Source organism: Loxodonta africana, chromosome 3 (genome assembly GCF_030014295.1).
Source record: "Loxodonta africana isolate mLoxAfr1 chromosome 3, mLoxAfr1.hap2, whole genome shotgun sequence".
Taxonomy (NCBI): domain Eukaryota; kingdom Metazoa; phylum Chordata; class Mammalia; order Proboscidea; family Elephantidae; genus Loxodonta; species Loxodonta africana.
The window spans coordinates 180,821,673-180,843,499 of NC_087344.1; the positions used below are offsets into that span (position 1 = coordinate 180,821,673).

The following is a 21,827-nucleotide window of genomic DNA, read 5'->3' on the forward strand; positions in this document are numbered from 1 at the left end:
CAGCCCTTTAATAAACATTCCAAGAATGCAGGAGAAGTTACCAGGAGATGCATGCAGTAACTACTGAGTTCTAAATGAATGTAGAATTTAACAGTGATCAGCCAGGTGTAATTTATCAAGCAAAGTTTCCTAAAGCTGATTTCTGAGCCAAGTTTGTAATAAAGGTCAGCTTTTGCCTGATGAGGTAACCATATGACTCTAAACATTACTCACTTCATTTTGTTTTTTGAAATACAAGGTTTTTCTTACTCTCGAGTTATTTCTAACCCATGTGCTATTTTGGAATTTGTTTTCCTCATTTCTTTCCCTTCAGCTCCGTGAAGCTATGGCTGCCTTAAGAAAGTCAGCTCAGGACGTTCAGAAGTTCATGGATGCTGTCAACAAGAAGAGCAGTTCCCAGGATCTACATAAAGGTCAGGGCCAGGAGGTACCTGGGTACAGGCGAGAAAGGAGGGGGAGGTGAATTCCTCCAGAGACTTCATGAATAACTGGTTTTGCATAAGCATCTCAGAATTCTTCTCCACGTCTGTTGTGTACTTGTCTTTTAACACCACTGGGTGTATATCAGTGGTCAGTATAAGATTATTTATAATTTTGTTTTTGTTGTTGTCTGTTTAAGTCTTTAGTCTGCTGATTGTGATAAGCCAGACTCATTATCCTTAAAAAAAAAAAATTGCCGTCAAGTCGATTCCAACTCACAGTGACTTGGTAGAACTGCCCCATTAGGGTTTCCAAGGAGCGCGTGGTGGATTCGACCTGCCAGCCTTTTGGTTAGCAGCCACAGCTCTTAATCACTACGTTGTCAGGGTCATCAAATCCCAATTACACTGATACAGATTTTGCAGTTTGTGATGACTTTATCCAAATACTTTTTTAAACCCATTGCTGTCAAGTCGATTGCAACTCATAGTTACCTTATAGGACAGAGTAGGACTGCCCCATAGGGTTTCCAAGGCTATAATCTTGAAGGAAGCAGACTGCCACGTGTTTCTCCTTTAAGCGGCTGGTAGGTTTGAACCACCATCCTTTCAGTTAGCAGCTGACCGCTTAACAACCAAGCCACCAGAGCTCCTAATAACTTTTTAGCTATCTATATTTAGGCTGTTTCCATGTCCATGACTACTCCTTCCAAGTGGGGATTAGGGAGAGCAAAGTAACTCAAACTCTTATAAAGAGATCTGAGGGAAGCTTTGCTTGTAGAATGGGTCTGTTAATTACCCTAGAGGAAAATCTTTTATAAATGGTACTTGCCATTTAAAAAGTAATAGTTACTTTTGTTGTTAATAGAAGTTGGAGACATTTGGTTAAAGTGAAGAATTTTGAATTACGTGTGAACTTCAAATATTCAGACTTCTCCTGGTAGCATAAACAATTGAGTCAGCTGTCTCTTGTGATTTTGCCTTTGGCTAACAGAGCAGCAGAAGTGACCATGGATCAAAGGTTACTCCATTTTCCCTGAGTACCCTACTTTACCTTTTCATTCTCTACCCAATCTATGGCATATCTCTTAGTACAACTTTGCTTTCTTCCATAGGAACCTTAAGTCAAATGTCTGGTGAACTGAGCAAAGATGGTGACCTGATAGTCAGCATGCGGATTCTGGGCAAGAAGAGAACTAAGACATGGCACAAAGGCACGCTTATTGCCATCCAGACAGTTGGTATGTTCAAATGAGAGGAAGAACCAGTGAAAAGCAATCCTGTAGGTTTCTACTGCCCGTTGTTTCTTTTCCCCCGAGTCTTTCCTCTGTCTCTGACGCAGCAGCCAGGATTTACACTGAAAACTGTTTTGTTTGTTTGTTAATGTGTTGTCATCTCTCTGTTTTACTCAGGGCCAGGGAAGAAGTACAAAGTTAAGTTTGACAACAAAGGGAAGAGTCTGCTGTCGGGGAACCACATTGCCTATGATTATCACCCTCCCCCTGACAAGCTGTACGTGGGCAGTCGAGTGGTGGCCAAATACAAAGATGGGAGTCAGGTCTGGCTCTATGCTGGTATTGTAGCTGAGACACCAAACGTCAAAAACAAGCTCAGGTACCTGGACAGGATTTTAAAGGGAGTGGAGAAGGGGAGCACAGCACCTGCTCTGTTCAGGCCATAGTCCAGATCTCGCAATTCACTTTTGTGTTCTTAGTCCCCTGTGGCCAGAAACTCATTCCGTTTCTTTGCCACAGAAGTCATGTGCATGATTCTTTTTCCTTTTTTTTTTTTTTTTCCCTTCTTAAAGAGAACACTTGAGAGAGAGGAGACCTAGAGGAGAGTAATCAAAATTAATGATTTGGGGAATGGGGAATTTATGTAGAAGGAAGAGGTGAAGTGAAGATTAAGTGCATCCGTATAGCAATCTGAGAGAGGAACAAGAATAAATGGCTTTGAACAAGTGGGGATATGTTGGTTATTAAGGGAGACTTCCTAAGTCTTAGGGTAGGGAGAAAGGATAATAGGAAGAAAGCCTTGGGTTGGAACATCTTCCTTGGGGTGTATCCTGTGCCGACCCAGAGGAGTGGAAGTTACGACAAAATGATTTTTGTAGATCATATTAAATATGCCCTGTGTTCATAACCCTCAGATCTTTTTACCATCACTCTTCTCTTACAGGTTTCTTATTTTCTTTGATGACGGCTACGCTTCCTATGTTACACAGTCTGAACTGTATCCTATTTGCCGGCCATGTGAGTGTCCCCTGCCTCCCTTTATTCTATTCCTTTCCTCTTCTACCTTCTAATTCTTCCTGAGACACCCAGTTGAAAATCCCTAGCTTCCTATTTATTTGGTGCACGAGATTCTCGCCTAGTCTCAAGGAGGAGCATAAGCTTCATTAATGTCCTTTAGTAGATAAAAATTTATCTGTTCATTTCTAGTGCTGGGTCTTTATAGTCATTAGAAGGTCATGGCTTACCCTGGGTGGACTGCTCTTATTGTGCATGTATGTTTATTTCATCTCTATAAAATGATTCAGGTTTGGGGAGGTATGCTTCTTTCTTAATCTTAGGCCTCATCTAACATTCATGTAAATCTGTAGCCTGCATAGCGCTTTCCACAGAAACTGTTAGATGGAGCCTTCAGGGTGTTCTCTGTGCCTGTGACTCAGGCTTGGGAACAGACTCCCACAGAAGCAGCTGAAACACGTGGCAGTGAACACATTGTGATAACAGCCTGATAGAGAATGAGAAGGAAGAATATTTTTTTTTATTATTTCATGATGCTATCTGATCTTTTTTGATTTACCTCTTATATCAACAAGGAGCAGGAGTTCCCACTTGAATTTTCCTTAGAAGAAACATCCATTTGTATGAAATGATTGAAGTCACTGATACTTGTGTATTGCTTATTCATTATTTACTTGGCTTATGTGTGCATTTATACATTAGGTTAATATTTAAAAAAATAAAACATGGTCTTATTTTTACTTGAGCTTATTTCTTTATTTTTTTCTCTCCCTGCCAACTTGAAAAATATGAAATACATTCTTGCTAGCTATTTTTCTCTATCAAGACATGCCCTTTCTGCCATCTCTCAGCCCTTCTTCTTTCTTGGGACAGTGAAAAAGACTTGGGAGGACATAGAAGACATCTCCTGCCGAGACTTCATAGAGGAATATATCACTGCCTACCCCAACCGCCCCATGGTGCTACTCAAGAGTGGCCAGCTTATCAAGACTGAGTGGGAAGGCACATGGTGGAAGTCCCGGGTCGAGGAGGTGGATGGCAGCCTAGTCAGGATCCTCTTCCTGGTACTGTTTCTCCCTAGAGCTTTGGAGGCAGTGGTAGGGGGGCATAGGAGGCGATGATAAGGATGATTTTCTCGATACTCCTTAGTTTTCCCTTTATTATCCGCCTGTTTGTGGTCAAATTTTACTTTGTCTTTCTGCTTGTCTGTGGATGGCTGTTGAATTTAATTATGACACTAGTCTGCTTGTTTTTGTTTTGTTTTCTCTCTAGGAATATGCACACTGAGTGTAGGTATAGAGAAGGCAGGCAGTTGAGTTTGTCCACGGTTAGGGATTTGGTAGGACAGTGGGACAAAGAAGAGGGATGAAGGAACTGGAGGTCTTGATGATTTTTCAAGGGTCAGCTTAACTTTTAGAGCTTCTGTACCCTTCCTTGCCTTCCCCCTCACCCTCTCGCTAGAATTACATTTCTTCTTTGTGTGCTATCTCAGCCCTTTGTTCCTAAGGCCCTCGTGACCCTTGTCCCATTTCTTGGTATTGACATCTGTCTATTCTTTAATTTCTTATACAAAGAATATATTTTCCTTCTTTGTATTCTTAGTACATACCATGGTGCCTGGCACACAAACGTGTTGAATAGACAGGAGTTCAGGGTTCATGAGGGAAATTTTCCAGAGTAGGTACATGGGTGTATATTCTCCACAAATGGCAGAGTAGATCCTAGCCTTTAGCCTGTCACCCACCCTTTCCTCCAAATCCCCCAGGATGACAAAAGATGTGAATGGATCTATCGGGGCTCTACACGGCTGGAGCCTATGTTCAGCATGAAGACATCCTCGGCCTCTGCGTTGGAGAAGAAGCAAGGGGGACAGCTCAGGACACGTCCAAACATGGGTATGTCTTGACTAGTACCCTGGGGGAAGGAAGAAATGGGGCCAAACAAGCAAAGGCGATTCTATCCAGGGGCTGTCCTTTGTTTAGCAGGATGACACTACTGATTCACTGGAAACAGGACGTGTGCTCTGAGTTGTTCCCAGTAGTGGCGATGGATTTGTGGTGCTGCCTCCACATGCTATGGCTCTCATTCTTTCTAAACAACCCTGTAAAAATCTGAAACAACTGGCGTAGGTTAGGGATTACCACTATTGTCCACATGCAGAATATCTGCTTTGTGCACTATCTGTGGTCAGTCATTTAAGCTCAGACTGTTTTTCTTTTCTGTTCCTGGCATATATTAGTTTTTTTTTTTTTCCTGCCAACATTAGTTGATCATAGAATGCTTTTTGGAAATACCATATTCACCGAAGTAAGACATAGTTACTGAGAAATACCTTCTGAGGCAGGAGGATAAAAGTCTCATTTTTTAAGTCAAAGTCCAGTATAAATGTTTGATATTATATATGTCAGCATTCTCGTCATTGGTATAAGTAATGGGAACTGATGGTCTTAGCATTTATTCAAAATGTTTCCATTGCTGCCTTTTTATATCACATAAATTGAGAAGCAGGTATGTGAGGAATGCAAGTTACACAGCTCTCGTGTTCTCACTAGTCCAGTTTCCTTTTTCTGTAGGTGCTGTAAGGAGCAAAGGCCCTGTGGTCCAGTACACCCAGGATCTAACCAGTACTGGAACCCAGTTCAAGCCAGTGGAGCCCCCACAGCCTACAGCTCTGCCCGCCCTACCTGTCCCGCCTGCCCCACCTCTGTCCCCACAGGCAACTGACATTGAGTGAGCGCTATTCCTTCTTTTTCTCCAATTTCTTTTATATCATATTTTCTGCATCATTTACTGTATGATCTCTTCTCTGTCCTAGAAGCTTGGAAAGCCAGCTTGCCCAGTCACGAAAGCAGGTAGCCAAAAAGAGCACGTCCTTCCGGCCAGGATCTGTGGGCTCTGGTCATTCCTCCCCTACGTCCCCCACTCTCGGTGAAAGTACCCCTGGGAAACCTGGGCTCAATCAGACATACAGGTGAGAAAACCTTAGGCTCTTTTTGAGTGGGTTGGCAGTGTGGCTTGAGAGACCACTGTATAAGGAAGGTCCTTGGTTCCAAGGGATTTAGTGAAGATTATGACAGTGAGGAGTTTGAACTGGAAAAGGAAGCTTTAACTTTAGCAGTTTCTGAGAAACAAAACCAGAATGACTGAATTAGAAACTGGGAGCCTGGAAGTACAGCATCACTAGAAAGCCGTTCGTAAAATTTCTTGTTGAACATGCTGCCATCCTTGGTACGGTAGAAAGGAAACAGCACAGCCTCTTTCCTTGAATCCTGGGAGTTAGTGAGGACATTTATAGGACACAGAGCAGGAAAAAAACATTGGTAGAAGACCAGACTCTACTTCCATAATCCACAGGCAAATATTAGGAAAAAATAACACTATATTGAAATAGACATATAATCAGTGAAGAGCAACCAGGGAGTTTCATTGTCCAGGGTGGGTAAGCAAAGAATGATCTGACTTTCTTGTGTCATCTTTAGCTTGAAGGCCACAGCTATTTGAAACATGAGAAAAATGCCTTAGCCAGGAGGTAATTATACAGTGGAGAGGTCCTGTTGCCTTCTTGTCTGATCTCCTGCATCTCATTTGCAGATCACCTTTAGGCTCAACAACTGCTGCCCCAACACCCCCAACACCCCCAGCCCCGCCGGCCCCTCCAGCTTTCCATGGCATGCTGGAGAGGGCCCCGATAGAGCCCTCCTACCGCGCCCCCATGGAGAAGCTATTCTACTTACCTCATGTCTGCAGCTATACTTGTCTGTCTCGAGTCAGACCTATGAGGAGTGAGCAGTACCGGGGCAAGAACCCCCTGCTAGTCCCACTACTGTATGACTTCCGGCGGATGACAGCCCGGCGCCGAGTGAACCGCAAGATGGGCTTTCATGTTATCTACAAGACACCCTGTGGCCTCTGCCTTCGGACAATGCAAGAGATTGAACGCTACCTTTTTGAGACTGGCTGTGACTTCCTTTTCCTGGAGATGTTCTGTTTGGATCCCTATGTCCTTGTGGATCGGAAGTTTCAGCCCTATAAGCCTTTTTACTATATTTTGGACATCACTTATGGGAAGGAAGATGTTCCTCTGTCCTGTGTCAATGAGATCGACACAACCCCCCCACCCCAGGTGGCCTACAGCAAGGAACGTATCCCGGGCAAGGGTGTGTTCATTAACACAGGCCCTGAATTTCTGGTTGGCTGTGACTGCAAGGATGGGTGCCGGGACAAGTGAGTTGGTGGGGGAAGTGTTGTCCTTGCCTCCACATTCCTCGTGGTTACCTGTCTCTCCACCCCTTCCTTTGTCTTATGCCTGTACTGCTTCTCCGTTTCCCCTGTCTACTTTTAGTTCCCTCCTCAGCTGGAGCCCGTGCTGCAAGGACTCCATGAAGTCTGTGAGGCACAGAGGCTGGGGTCTGACTTGGCCCCTCTGAGTAACCCCGGGTACATGCATCTTCTGCTTGTGTCTTTCTCAGGTTCTCCCCTGCCTTTTCCTTTGCTTCCCTCCATCATGTTCTCAGTCACCACTTTGTTTCATTTTCTGTCTCTCTTACCTGATTCTCATTATACTATTCTTGTCTTTCCCTTTCTGATTTACATGAGAAAAAAAAAAATCCCGTTATTCTATCCTCATTCTTGTCCCTGAAGGAGAGTATCACAGCCCTAGCTGTTGTATCCTTCTGTCCTATACAGGTCCAAATGTGCCTGCCATCAGCTAACTATCCAGGCTACGGCCTGCACCCCAGGGGGCCAAATCAACCCTAACTCTGGCTACCAGTACAAGAGACTAGAAGAGTGTCTGCCCACAGGGTAAGTGGTCAAGGAAAAGAGGCACGCCTCAGAGACTGAGGGGCATGTTCTTGTTTTTCTGTGCTTGTAGGAACCACAAATAGAATACTGAAAAAGGTACTTTATTAATTAAATTTTATTTCCTGGTATTCCAACATGTGTATCTTCCGTGGGCTTTTCTTGAAATGAAGACACAGAATGATTGAATAGTCTCTAGCAATTTTTTGTTGTGGTAAAAGATGATCTTAACTTCATAGCTGCATGGATGTCTGAACAGGTTGGAGTTTACTCAGGTAAATAAAATCTTTGGAAATGAATTTTGTGAGAAATTTCTGAGAAGGACAGAAAAACAGATAGAAAACATGATTTTTGTTTACAGAGTTTCCCATGTAGTTGGAAACAAAACCACGTTGTCGCCTAAAACAACTAATATAAGTTAACATAGTGCAGGTAGAGCGACGCTCTAAAAGGATGCAAAACTGAAGGGATCACGACAGGGTTGAAGAAAATCTTCCTAGAAGAGAAGGGATTTTAAGAGGGTTTGGAAAGGTGATCAGAGATGCGTATTGGACATAAGGTCATTCCAGATTAGGAGCAGAGTAAGAAAGATGTATGGCACCCAAGTCTTTGAAATTAAGAGTTTATCAAGAAGGGAAAACCTGATATAATTATCTATCATTTCACTTAAAACAGATACCTTTTATATGCCAGGCATTAGAATGTGGGTTCTGTGAGGGGCAGAGCAGTGCCAAGAACAGGAACTGGTATGTGGTAAGTGCCCAGATGTTCATTAAGTGAAGGAATAGGCTTTGTGCCAGGCATGAGAATATAAGCACGAATGAACATAATCCCTGCCTTCAAGGATCTTGTGGTCTGAGAAGAGAGAGTTATATAAACATAAAATATGTGATACAGGTAATGATAGAAATACGTACAAGATTCAGAAGCAGTTTGAAGGAGGGTGTGACCTAACTTTGTTAATAACTGAAGACCAACAATGCCACACTCGGTAAGACATTTTTTAAGTATTTTGCTATTCACTCAGCACTATGAGGGATATAGAAAAGGCATATTCTCAGGGGGTTTTACATATTGGCTCCATTTATACATATACACATATTGTATATGAAAATCACTGCCCTGCAGGGGAGATACAGAAGAACTGTAACTAAATAAATCGGAGAGGAACACGTTTGTCTTTTTTTTTCCCCTACTGCTTACTGTTTTTGTTTTGTTTTTTATTGTGGTAAAATACATATAACAATAAATTTGTCATTTTAGCCATTTTTAAGTGTATGATTCAGTGGCATTCATTATATTCACCATGTTGTGCAACCATCGCTGCTATCCATTTCCAGATATTTTCATCACCCCAAACAGAAAGTCTACCCATTAAGCAATAAAATCCCCATTCCCTCTTTTCCCCAACCCCTGGTAACCACTAATAAACTTCTTTCTGTATGCATTTGCCTATTCCACATATTTCATATAACTAGCATCATACAACATGAGTCACTGAGTGCAACCGTTAAGCGCTGGGCTACTAGCCAAAAGGTTGGTGGTTCACACCCACCCAGAGACATCTCAGAACACAGACCTGGTGATCTGCCTCTGAAAAGTGACAGCTTTGAAAACCCCGTGCAGCAGTTCTACTCTGCACGCATGGGGTCGCCATGAATTGAAATGGACGTGACCTCAACTAACGACAGTGGCATTGTACGACGTTTGTCTTTTTATGTCTAAATTACTTTACTTCGTATGTTTTTAGGTTGCAATCTATGTCATAGCTTGTATTAGAACGTCATTTCTCTTTTTGGCTGCATAATATTCATTGTATGTATATAACCCATTGCCATCAGGAGGATTCTGGCTAATTTTGACTCCATGTGTTTCAGAGTGGAGCTGAGCTCCATAGGGTTTTCAGTGGCTATAATCTTACGAAAGTAGATTGCCAGCCAGGCCTTTTTTCAGCACTGCTGCTGGATGGATTGAAACCATCAACCTTTTGGTTAGCAACCAAGCATTTTTTTTTCCATTTGTCTGTTAACGGACACTTGGGTTTTTTCCACTTTTTGCTTATTGTGAATAATGTTGCTGTGAACACTGGTGTACAAGTATCTGATTCCCTGTTTTCAAGTCTTTTGGGTATCTACCTAGAAGTGGAATTGCTGCATCATGCAGTAATTCTATATTTAACTAGTCGAGGAATCGCCAAACTGTTTCATGTCATTATTTTTGATGAATTCTGCTAACAGTGACAGGGACCTCTGGTTTAATGGGAAAAGACATTAGACGAGAAGAGACTTTGGTTTTAGTGCCAGTTACTAACTGGCTTTCTGGCCATAGGCAAACCTCGTTTAATTGCATTTCCTCATCTGAAGGTTGGAGTAATTTCTTCTGTGGGTAGGATTTACTACTGCATAGCCTGACAAATAGAAACTTAAAATTGTAGAAACTTAGTAAACATCTATTACATAAGGTCTTTCTTCCAGCAAGTACATATATTGTACACCTACTGTATGCCAAACATTCTAGGTGTAGGGATTCTAGAACAAATAGAATTAGATGAGATCTTTGCCTTGTGGAGTTTTCGTTCTGCTGAGGGGAAGAAGTAGAAGAACAACTATGTGAGACAGTGACGGGTGCTGTGCACAGAATTAAAACTGGGAGATGCTTTTGAATGAGTGGCCAGGGAATTTCTTGGTGAGAAGGAGTTTAAGCCGATACATGAATGATGAGAAGCCATTAAACACTCAGGATCAGCGGGAAGAGCATTCCATGCAAAACTCTGAAGACAGGGATGAGTTTGGCAGATTGAAGGAGGAGGAGAAAGCTGGTTGGCTGGAACATACTGCTCAGTGAGGAGGGGCGAGGTAGGCAAAGACCTGGTTAAATTAGGGCTTTGTAAACCAGAGGGAAAAGTTAGAATCAAATTTAAGGTGCAATAGGAAGCCATTAAAAAAAAAAGTTGCCATGGAGTCGATTCTGACTCATAGTGACCCAATAGGACAGGGTAGAACTGCCCCATGTGGTTTCCAAGGCTGTAATCTTTATAGAAGCAGACTGCCATGTCTTTTTCCCAGGGAAGTCATTAGAGGATTTTAAGTAGGCAAGTGATGTGATCGGACTTAAGATTACTCTGTCTTCTGTGTGGAAAGTAGTTCTTAAGGCAGCAAAAGTAGAACTAGGAAGAACAATTAGGAGTTAATTACAGGAGTACAGGTGAGAGGTGGTGGTGGCCGGGGCGCCTACTAGAATGGAGGTGGCGGTAAAGGTGAAGAGGATTGATTCGGGATGTATTTGGAGGTAGAGTTACAGAATTTGATAGGTTGATGATGGAGTGGGAGGGAAAGAAGAATCAAGTGCAATTCCTAAAAATTTTTTTGGCTTGAGCAACTATGTGGATGATGGTGCTTTTTACTGAGATGGAAGACCACTTGAGAAGGAATAGGTTTGGGTAGAATTCATCTTTTGTCTAGCCATGTTAAGTTTGAGAGGCCTGTTGGGCAATCCAATTGGAAATGTCAAAAAGGTGATGGGATTTCTAGAAGAAGTGTAAGGGCTCGACAAAGATTTAGCAATCATCAGCACAGGAATGGTACTGAATAAGGTCAACTAGAGAGAATATTGGTAACAAAGAAAAGAAAGGAGCCCAGGAGTAAGCCCTGGGCTCTCCAGCATTTAGAGATTGAACAGAGGAGGTGGGACCAGCATTTGAGATTGAGAAGAACTGGCCAGCAAAAGAGGAGAGTGAGAGAGTAGAATATAGCGTGGTCAATTGATTGCTTATAAACATGTGAACTTATTAACCTAGTGCTGGAGATGCATAATTAACAGCAAGAATGGAAGAGAAGAGAAAAGGCATCAGTGAAATAATTTCCCAGAATTGAAGGGTCTGGGTTTCCAAATTCAAAGGGCCAACCTAGTCTCAGCGTAATGAATGAAAATAGATTCCCCAGTAAGATACATGACCATAAAATCTCAGAATACCAAGCCCAAAGAGAAAATCCTAAAAGCTTCTAAAGAAGTGAAATAGACCACATAAAAAGATAAAAGAATCAAAGTGACATCAGACTTCTCAAAACACTGGAAGCTAAAAGGCACTTGAGGAATCTATTCAGGATTCTAAAGGGAAAGTATTTTCAACCTAGAATTCTAAACCCAAGCAAACTGTCAATTAAATGTGAAGGTAGGCTAAAGACATTTGTGGACATGTAGTGCCTCAGAGTTTACCTACACTGATGTTCACTGTTTAGCCAAAGATTAGACATGCCTGTAAAACAAGACTAAAGGGGCGCACCAGGCCAGGGCAAGGACTAGAAGGCATGAAGAGACAGGAAAGCTGGTAATAGAGAACCCAGGGTCAAGAAGGAAGAGTGTTGACATCTTATGGGGTTGGTAACCAAAGTCATAAAACAGTATGTGTACTATTTAATGAGAAGCTACTTTGTTCTGTAAACATTCATCTAAAGTACAAAAAAAAGTACAATAAAAATTTAAAAAAAAAATTTTTACCTCCAGTGTCCAGAGGTTATCCAGAAACTCCTGGAGATGTTTACCAAAATGAGAAAAAAACAGAGAGGAGGAAGACATATGAAACAGTATCCAACTCAAAAAAGGAAGGAAAGAAGCCCTCAGATGATAGTGAGGGGAGCTCCCAGGGCAACAGCTGAGGGGAGTAGGTGCACAGAGCAAGGCCTTATTGCAGGTCAGATGGCTGCAGGAAAGGCTTCTTCAGGAAGACGGGATTGATAGAAAACTTGATGTGTCCTGAGTGTCTTCAGAGGAGATTGAGACTACTGGAAAGATCTGGGGGTGAATTCATGGTAAATACATAGAAAACTAAGCCAAGGAAAAAAACAGGTATTAACTTCGGTTGCATCATTGTATCATTAATGTTTCAATTATAAAAAATCTGAACCATGTAACAACGTTTAGATTGATAATGCTGGGTGGTAGCTACGTGAGTGTTCATTGTACCTTTTTGTCTACATTGGAAATATTTCATAAAAATACTTTTTTTATATCTACCATCACTCCCCTGCTTAAGATTTCTTTAATAGTTTCCCCCTGCACTTTGGATTTTATTCTGACTCAACCTTGGTTACAAGGCACTGTATTATCTGTCCTCTTCTTCAGTGGCGACACTGGGGTTGGTGTGTCACCCAGTGCGGTAAACTCGTGATGTCAAAACCCACCCCATGTTAATTACCACAATATTGTAGCTAAAACACCAGAAACATTGGCAACAACAAAAATAATAAGGCATGCCTGGAGCTTCTGCAGACAAAACTACCAGATTCCAGTCATCGTTGTAATTGAGTAATAATAACAGCTCTGATGGGAGTGCATTAGAAGGTTCAAAGAGTAAATTAACAGAGTTTTAACTTTGTTGGTGTATTGATACATGTAAGCTGACCTTATGAAAAAAAAGAAAAACTTTGTTATAATAACTACAGGGATATTTTTATTAAAAATAACAAATTTCTGCTGAAACACTGTACAGAAATTTTACAGGCATTTATTTTAGTGTCACTCCCTCTGACAGTGTCATCTGGTACAGTCAGCATTCCCCAGTGACACCACTGCTTATTTCTTTCCCTCCAAAACTGCGCCAACCACACTGATACTCTTCAGTTCCTGGATCCAGCTATTTCCCAGTCCTTTGTACATGCTGTACCTTCTTCTTGGCATCTTTCCGCTGCTTGTGTGGCTGTTTTCTTCTTTATCCTTAAGTCCTCAGCTTTAATCTAACTTCAAAGAGACCTTCCCTGGTCCCTCTGAAACTAGGTCCTTCTCACTTCCTTAATTCTCTCCTGGACTGCAATGCTTGTATCCTTCATAGCATTTATGACAGTTTACATTTATTTTATTTGTTGACATGAGGATTGGTACTTTGTCTTCATGTTTATATTGCTCACCATTGTATCACCAGCAGCTGTTTGCCTGACACATTGTAACCATTCAAACATTTTGCTGAATGAATGAATGAATGATACTTAGTATAGCTACTTGAAGGTTTCATGTGGTGGTGATTAGACCTGAGTTCGAATTCTGGCCCTGCCGGTTCCAGGCTGATCCTGTTCTATCAGCTGTAAGCAGGATATTAATACCCACAACTCCTCTCCCTACTCCTGTACCGTGGGACTCTTAGGGACCTCACAAAATTGTTTCTTTTACTTCATCATTTCTTCCTTGCATTTTAGTTACTGTGCATTTAAGAGCAAGTTTCGGAATCCCTTTGACATCCATTCATTCCTGTCTTTTTAGTGACCTTTAACTTTCCTCATGTTTGATGTCTTCCCACAAACCTTCAGGTCTTTAGTCATTAGCATTCAGTGCGTCACATCTACCTTGAGGTGGTCTCTCAGTTCAGATGAGATATATCCAATGTTGTACTTTGGTTCTTGTAGATTTGCTTTGATTTTCTTCTGCTTCAACTTGAACTTCCACATAAGCAATTGATGGCCTGTTCCACAGTTGGCCCCTGGCTTTGTCTTGACTGATGATATTGAGCTTCCACAGATGTAGTTGGTTTGATTCTTGTGTAATCTGTCTGGTGAGATCCATGTGTAGTCATCGATTGTGTTATTGAATAAAAGTATTTCCGATGACTAAGCTGTTGGTCTTGCAGAATTCCATCATGCTATCTTCATTGTCATTTTTATCACCAAGGCAATATTTTCCAACTGCTGATCGTTGTTTCCAGCTTTCACATTTCAATCACCAGTAATTATAAATGCACCTTGATTGCATGTCTGATCAATCTTAGACTACAGCAGGTCATAAAAATCTTTAATAACTTCATCTTTGGCCTTAGTGGTTGGTGTGTAAATTTGACTAATAGTAATATTAACTCTTCTTCTTTGTAGGCTTATGGATATTAACCTATCACTGACAGCATTGTACTTCAGGATAGATCTTGAAGTGTTCTTTTTAGCAATGAATATAACACCATTTCTCTTCAGTCTGTTGTTCCAGGCATAATAGACCATATGATTGCCTGATTCAGAATGGTCAGTACTATCCATTTCAGCTGACTAACACCTAAGGTATCGATCTCCAAGGATTCCATTTCACTTTCGATGATTTCCAATTCTCCTTCATGCGTTTCAGCATTCTAATTACTAATGTATGTTTGCAGCTGTTCTCATTTTGAGTCATGCAAAATGAGTTGTGAGTAAAAGAACTGAACAGAAGATTTCAAAAGGTGGCTCAAGAAGACAAAGTAAAATATTATAATGAAATGTGCAAAGACCTGGAGTTAAAAAAACTGAAAGGGAAGAACACAATCAGCATTTCTCAAACTGAAAGAACTGAAAATTCAAGCCCCGAGTTGCATTACTGAAGGGTTCTATGGGCAAAAAAATGAATGATGCAGGAAGCATCAAAAGAAGATGGAACCCCTGAGGGAGCAGGAGAGCAGTGGGATGCAGACTTCAAATTCTGGTAAAAAGACCAGACTTAATGGTGTGACTGAGACTAGAAGGACCCCGGAGGTCATGGTCCCCAGACCTTCTGTTAACCCAAGACAGGAACTATTCCCAAAACCAACTCTTCAGATAGAGATTGGACTGGACTGTGGGGTAGAAAATGATAACTGGTGAAGAGTGAGCTTCTTGGATCAAGTAGACACAGACTATGTGGGCAGCTCCTGTCTGGAGGGGAGATGAGAGGGCAGAGGGGGTCATAAGCTGGCTGAATGGACACAAAAATAGAGAGTGGAGGGGAGGAGTGCTGTCTCATTAGAGGGAAAGCAACTAGGAGTATATAGCAAGGTGTATATTAATTTTTATATGAGAGACTGCCTTGATTTATAAACTTTCACTTAAAGCACCATAAAAATTAAAAAAAAAAAGAAGATGGAAGGCCAGCACGACTAGACAGTGCCCGGCTATCACCACCGACTGCTCTGACAGCGATCACAATAGCGGGTTCCAGACAGAGCTGGAAAAAATGTAGAACAAAATTCTAACTCACAAAAAAAAAAAGACCAGACTTACTGGGCTGACAGAGACTGGAGAAACTCTGAGAATATGGCCCCTGGACACCCTTTTAACTTAGTATTGAAGTCACTCCTGAGTTTTACCCATGGGCCAAAGAGTAGACAGACCCATAAAGTAAAATGACACTAAATGGGCACACCAGCTCAGGGGCAAGGACGAGAAGGCAGGAGGGGACAGGAAAGCTGGTAACGGGGAACCAGAGGTCAAGAAGGAGAGTGTTTACATGTCGTGAGGTTGGCAATCGGTGTCACAAAACAGTATCTGTATTGATCGTTTAATAAGAAAATAATTTGTAAATCTTCATTTAAAGTACAGGAAAAAAAAAAAAGATGGGAATACACAGAGTCACTATACCAAAAAGCATGAGTGAACGTTTGACATTTCAGGAGTTAGCATATGATCACGAACTGCTGGTACTGAAGGAAGAAGTTCAAGCTGCACTGAAGGCATCAATGTAAACAAGGCTTCAGGATTAACAGTTGAGATGCCTCAACAAATGGATGCCACACTGGAAGCACGCACTCGTCTGTGTCAAGAAATGTGGAAGACAGCTACTTGGCTAATCAACTAGAAAAGCTGTATTCGTAACATTCCAAAGAAAAGCAATCAACGGGAATGCAGAAATTGTCGAACAATTTCATTAATATCACATATGCTAACAAAATTTTGCTGCAGATAATTAAAACAACAACTATACCTGTGCATCGACAGCCAGACGTTCAAGCCAGATTGAGAAGAGGCCCTGGAATGAGGGATGTACTGTTAATAGATACATCCTGGCTGAAAGCAGAGGATACCAGAAAGATGTTTACCTGTATTTTATTGACTGTGTGACGGTATTTGATTGGGTGGATCATAACAGATTATGGTTAACATTACAAAGAATGGGAATCCCAGAACGTTGTGATCATATGGAACTCCTACATGGATCAGTAGGCAGTCATTGGAACAGAACAAGGGGATACTATATGGTTCAAATTGGAAAAGTTGTGTGGCAGGATTGTATCCTTTCAGCATTCCTATTCAGATAATCCAAGAAGCTGGACTTCAGGAGGAAAAACATGGCATCAGGATTGGAGAAAGACTCATTAACAACCTGATTATGCCTGACCGTGAAGAAAATGCAAATCTTTACAACTAGACCAATAATAACATCATGATAAACAGGGAAGAAATTGAAGTCAGGGGTTTCATTCTGCTTGGATCAACATCAATGTCCATGAAAGCAGCAAAATCAAATGACATACCGCATTGGGCAAATCTACTGCAAACGACCTCTTTAAGGTTTTAAAAAGCTGTAGTATTTTCAGTTTCCTCACTTGAATGCAAAAGCTAGACAGTGAAAAAGGAAGACAGGTGATGCATTGAAACTGTGGTGTTGGTGAAGAATATTGACTGTAATATGGACTGCCAGAAGAACGAAGAAATCGGTCTTAGAAGAAATAGAGTCAGAATATTCCTTAGAAGTGAGGATGGTGAGACTTTGACTTGCATGTCATCAGAAAAGACCAATAGCTAGACAAGGACATCATGTTTGGTAGAGTATCAGGGAAAATGAGGGAAACTCTAAATTAGATGGATTGACACAGTAGCTACAACCGTGGACTCAAACTTAGGACAATCGTGATGAAGATGGCACAGGGCCAGACAATGTTTCTTCTGTTACATGTAAGGTCCCCCTGAGTTGGATCTGACTTACAGCAGCTAACAACATCAACAAAATTGTTTCTCAGTCTGATGCTGATTACATGGTGTGTTCAGTTTGTGAAAATTCATTGAACTGTAGATTTATTTATATGTGTAGTTTATATTTAGTAATTTCTTAAGTTTAAAAAAAAAAAAACAATGCTTATAGGGCTGTTCTGAGACTAGAGTAAGAGAAGGTATGTAAAGCATTTGTATAAAGCCAGACACAGTATGTGCTCAGTAAACAGGAGCCCGTCTCATCGTCCTCACCATACAGGGTACCAAACACCTGGGTTAGTCAGAGGGATCTCACTCGTGTCATCAGTCACTGTCACTGTTGTCATCTTTCTACAGATAAAAGGCTCTTTTAAATTTACATACCAGGAAAATGAGTCAACTCTGAGCACAGCACATAGGGCAGAAACATTGGTATCTGAAATGGTAGGTGTTTCGGTTTAGCTGCAGTCATTTCCTTTGATGTTGACATGTGCTAGATCCCTCTGATTAACTTTTATAGTTTGTTTTTTAATAAGTTGTTAAATTCTTCAGCTAGATGGAATAAGAGCTCCTTGAAGGCAGAGAGTGTCCTTTTTTATGGTTGTGCTGCCAGTGCCTAGCACGGTTCTTGGTGTTTAATAAACTTTGATTAAGAAAAAAATGAAAATCAACTTTACCAAAAAAAATTATCTCACGAGCATTAGTTCCTGCTCCTCCTGTATCGACTCCCTTTCAGTATCTCTAGCATACTGGTTTCTGCTTTTCTTACATGTCTTTATTTTATGCATCTGTTTCTACAAATTGACCATCTATATACTTATAATGGCTTTATGATCTATGTTCAAATCATAATTTGCTTAGCTTTCCTCCAGATGTTAGGCATTCTGGTATTCACTGTTATGAATTGTACAGCCATAACTATCTGTATAAATCCCTTTTCCCCCTTTGAGTTATTTTCTTGGGCTATATTCCCAAATGAATCCAATGGCACCGACAGTTCAGTAAATCCACTCAGATCATTATCTCATTTTGAGTCTTCATCCATGATAAACCATGATACCTTAAGGATCCTATAACATTCTGTGGATTTATTGGATGCTGTAGTGATCCTGTCATGATTGATTTTCTTCTGCCCTTCCAGAGTATATGAGTGTAACAAGCGCTGCAAATGTGATGCCAACATGTGCACAAACCGGCTGGTACAGCACGGGCTGCAGGTTCGGCTCCAGTTATTCAAGACGCAGAACAAGGGCTGGGGTATCCGCTGCTTGGATGACATTGCCAAGGGCTCCTTTGTCTGTATTTATGCAGGTCAGTGATGAAATGCAAGGTTGTTTTCTGGGATTGGGACATCGTAGGGAATTGAACCAGAGACCAGTTGAACATGTGAATAAAGTGCTTGGGATGTGAACTGGAAGTAAAAAGAGGCCAAAGTTTTCTTCTGTAAAGAACATGACGAGTGAGGTGCCTGTCTGGGTAGACCATGGAGCCAAAGAAGCGCTCCATAAAGACAAGAATGAATGAAAAGGAGTAAAACTGTTATAGAAATGATGTTTCAGAGGAGAGACAATTGTAGAGCCCAGTATACTGTTTTCTTCCACACTGCTCCACCCCACTCCAGAGATCTTTTAGCATAGCTGAGAATTTTGTTTAGGTAAACAAAGCAAAGAAGAAGAAATGGGAAGGGGTAAAGCATGCAGTGAAAAACTGCAGTAAGTTCCCCATACTCTCCTAGTTAAGACACTAAGGAAGGGGAGGTATCAGCAGAGAGAAACAAGAGACCATAATGGAGGCATTTTGACTCGGTCTGCTGGTGGCCTGGGTATTAGTGGAATGACCCTTACTCTTTCTCAAAGGTCCCCGTAACTCTAAAGGCCTTAATTTTCTTCATTCCCAGGCAAAATTCTAACAGATGACTTTGCAGACAAGGAGGGCCTAGAAATGGGTGATGAGTACTTTGCAAATCTGGACCATATCGAGAGCGTGGAGAACTTCAAAGAAGGATACGAGAGTGATGCCCCCTGTTCCTCTGATAGCAGTGGTGTAGACTTGAAGGACCAGGAAGATGGCAACAGTGGTACTGATGACCCTGAAGAGTCCAATGACGATAGTTCAGATGACAACTTCTGTAAGGATGAGGACTTCAGCACCAGCTCTGTGTGGCGCAGCTATGCTACCCGGCGGCAGACCCGGGGCCAAAAGGAGAACGGATTGTCTGAGACAGCTTCCAAGGACTCCCGCCCCCCAGATCTCGGGCCCCCACATACTCCTGTTCCTCCGTCTTTCCCTGGAGCTGGCTGCAATCCACCTTCCTCAGAAGAAACACCCAAGAATAAGGTGGCCTCCTGGTTGAGTTGCAATAGTGTCAGTGAAGGTGGCTTTGCTGACTCTGATAGCCGGTCATCCTTCAAGACCACTGAAGGCGGGGAGGGCCGGGTTTGGGGAATCCGAGGGGAGGTTGAGAGGGCCTCCACTTCAGGACTGGGCATCAAGGATGAGGGGGACATCAAGCAGCCCAAGAAAGAGGTAAGCAGTGTCAGAGAACTCTGAGCAACAGCTTTGTTTAGCTTTGGTTTGACCATGAGTCTTCACATGTCAGTTATTTACTTGGTGGATATTTTATGGCAAACCTGATTATCTTCCCTTTCTTCTTTGGTAAGGAACCAAATTATTTTAAAATCAACCTGCTGGCAGGGGGAAGAGAGTACCTGACTTATTCCAAAGTGGGGGATTTATAAGTGATTTTTTTTTTTTTCATTAAATGCTGTTTCTTTTATATCATTGCTTCCTCCTACTAGAGTAGAAAAACAAAAATATATTTTTGATGATGCTGAAACTTTTCACATTTCAGGTAATGAACTTTGTCTCTGGTCCTTGTAAGAGTCTCCTCATGGTATTTTCCATGAGCATTACACCCCATCAGTGGGAAAGGTCAAGGCCCCTCCCAGGGGTTTAGGGAGGAGAAGATAGTTGTTGCTGTCAGATTGCAGAGTAATTTCTCCACACACATCACACTTTAAATGGTGCACACTAGCTATTGTTTTTGAAGGTCATTTGAGATAATGTTTAATTACTAGATTTGGTACCTTGTACCTTGAAAGCAGTTAACCCTTCACTTGCTCTTTTTATCAGGACCCTGATGACCGAAACAAGATGGCAGTGTAAGTGCCTGTCTTTTGGACTTGTTTCCCAATCTGTCTTCTCTTAAACCAGTAATCTGAGAAGCATCCAATAATCCGACTGTCTTGTTCTTCCCCTCCCATCAGAGTTACTGAAAGCTCTCGAAATTATGGTTACAATCCTTCTCCTGTGAAGCCTGAAGGACTCCGCCGCCCACCTAGTAAGACTAGTATGCATCAGAGCCGACGACTCATGGCCTCTGCTCAGTCCAGCACTGACGTAAGTGACCTTCTCAGGCTGTATGTACCTTACCCAGCCTTCTGTTTTAGTCAGTGTGAGTAAAGGGACATTTCTTCTCAATTCACCAAGCCCTTCACTATAATTTTGTTAGGTCTTTTCTTGCTTCCCTGGCTTTTGCCTCATTTTCTTTCATCCAGTACCTAATCTTCCTCTTGCTACAGTCTCAGCCCCTTCCTTCTTAACCATAGGTGAAAGCAGGGACTTGAAAGGACTCTCTCCATTTACTCTTCTTCCTTCTTCTCACCTTTCTGCTTCCCCCAGGATGTCCTGACTCTGTCCAGCAGCACAGAAAGTGAGGGGGAAAGTGGAACCAGCCGAAAGCCAGCTGCTGGTCAGACTTCAGCCACAGCAGTTGACAGTGACGATATCCAGACCATCTCCTCTGGCTCTGAAGGGGATGATTTTGAGGACAAGAAGAACATGTCTGGTAGTCCGGAAGAATTTGGGGTGGCGGGGGGGTGTGACGGGAAGGAACAGTAGGGAAGTTGGGAGAGAACGTTTTTTTTAAGAAGCTGAAGAAATAGAGAAAAAAAATCTAGATCCTAAGAGTTGAAGCATCTTTGAGATGACTCCCAGCAGAACCGTTAATACTGTTTGACATGCCCCCATCCTCTCTTCTTTCCAGCTCCCTACTCTTTTCCCTCAGCTCCTTTGCCCATCAGATCTAGGCCTGCTTGAAAAAACTGCAATTTAGGATCTTTGCCTCAGAGTCTTGTCTTTATTGGTATTCCTCAGCAACAGACAGGATGAAAACAGGGGGTAGAATGTCCACAATCATAAATTAGAGTGGGTCCCAAACCCATTCTTCTTCCTTTCCAGGTCCAATGAAGCGCCAAGTAGCAGTAAAATCAACCCGAGGCTTTGCTCTTAAATCAACCCATGGGATTGCCATTAAATCAACCAACATGGCCTCTGTGGAAAAGGGGGAGAGCGCACCTGTTCGTAAGAACACACGCCAGTTCTATGATGGTGAGGAGTCTTGCTACATCATCGACGCCAAGCTTGAAGGCAACCTGGGCCGCTACCTCAATGTGAGACCCCATCCTGCCAACAGACACTGGATTATCCCATGACCCTGAAATTTTTAGTTCTTTTAACACAACTATATAAACTCGCCTTTTTTTTTGTTATAAATTCTTGATCTCAAAGGATTTTAAAGGGGTAGCTTTGTTTCAAAATATTTCTGCTATAACAGGGGAGGGTCAGACAGCATCATTTGTCTTCCACCTCTTACTTCACAAAGCCAGATTCTAGTTCCCTGTTTCTTA

The 21,827-nt window shown here is 41.9% G+C and overlaps 1 protein-coding gene across 7 annotated transcripts in view; it reads left to right on the forward strand.

The window, feature by feature from the left end:
• Positions 1 to 21,827, forward strand: part of SETDB1 (SET domain bifurcated histone lysine methyltransferase 1) — a 46,376-nt gene that overhangs the window by 23,363 nt on the left and 1,186 nt on the right. For 3 of the 7 annotated variants that reach the window (XM_023547350.2, XM_010589464.3, XM_010589463.3), the window contains exons 5-20: positions 314 to 413; positions 1,535 to 1,660; positions 1,832 to 2,033; positions 2,598 to 2,671; positions 3,542 to 3,732; positions 4,434 to 4,563; positions 5,242 to 5,398; positions 5,484 to 5,639; positions 6,260 to 6,892; positions 7,355 to 7,471; positions 18,281 to 18,450; positions 19,037 to 19,665; positions 20,272 to 20,300; positions 20,406 to 20,538; positions 20,821 to 20,986; positions 21,379 to 21,590. In XM_023547350.2, the coding sequence (XP_023403118.1) occupies positions 314 to 413; positions 1,535 to 1,660; positions 1,832 to 2,033; positions 2,598 to 2,671; positions 3,542 to 3,732; positions 4,434 to 4,563; positions 5,242 to 5,398; positions 5,484 to 5,639; positions 6,260 to 6,892; positions 7,355 to 7,471; positions 18,281 to 18,450; positions 19,037 to 19,665; positions 20,272 to 20,300; positions 20,406 to 20,538; positions 20,821 to 20,986; positions 21,379 to 21,590 (3,225 nt within the window). Of the gene's footprint in view, positions 1 to 313; positions 414 to 1,534; positions 1,661 to 1,831; positions 2,034 to 2,597; positions 2,672 to 3,541; positions 3,733 to 4,433; positions 4,564 to 5,241; positions 5,399 to 5,483; positions 5,640 to 6,259; positions 6,897 to 7,354; positions 7,472 to 18,280; positions 18,451 to 19,036; positions 19,666 to 20,271; positions 20,301 to 20,405; positions 20,539 to 20,820; positions 20,987 to 21,378; positions 21,591 to 21,827 lie in introns of those variants that run through there. The other 4 variants (XM_010589465.3, XM_064282546.1, XM_023547351.2 and 1 more) reach the window with 4 other exon arrangements.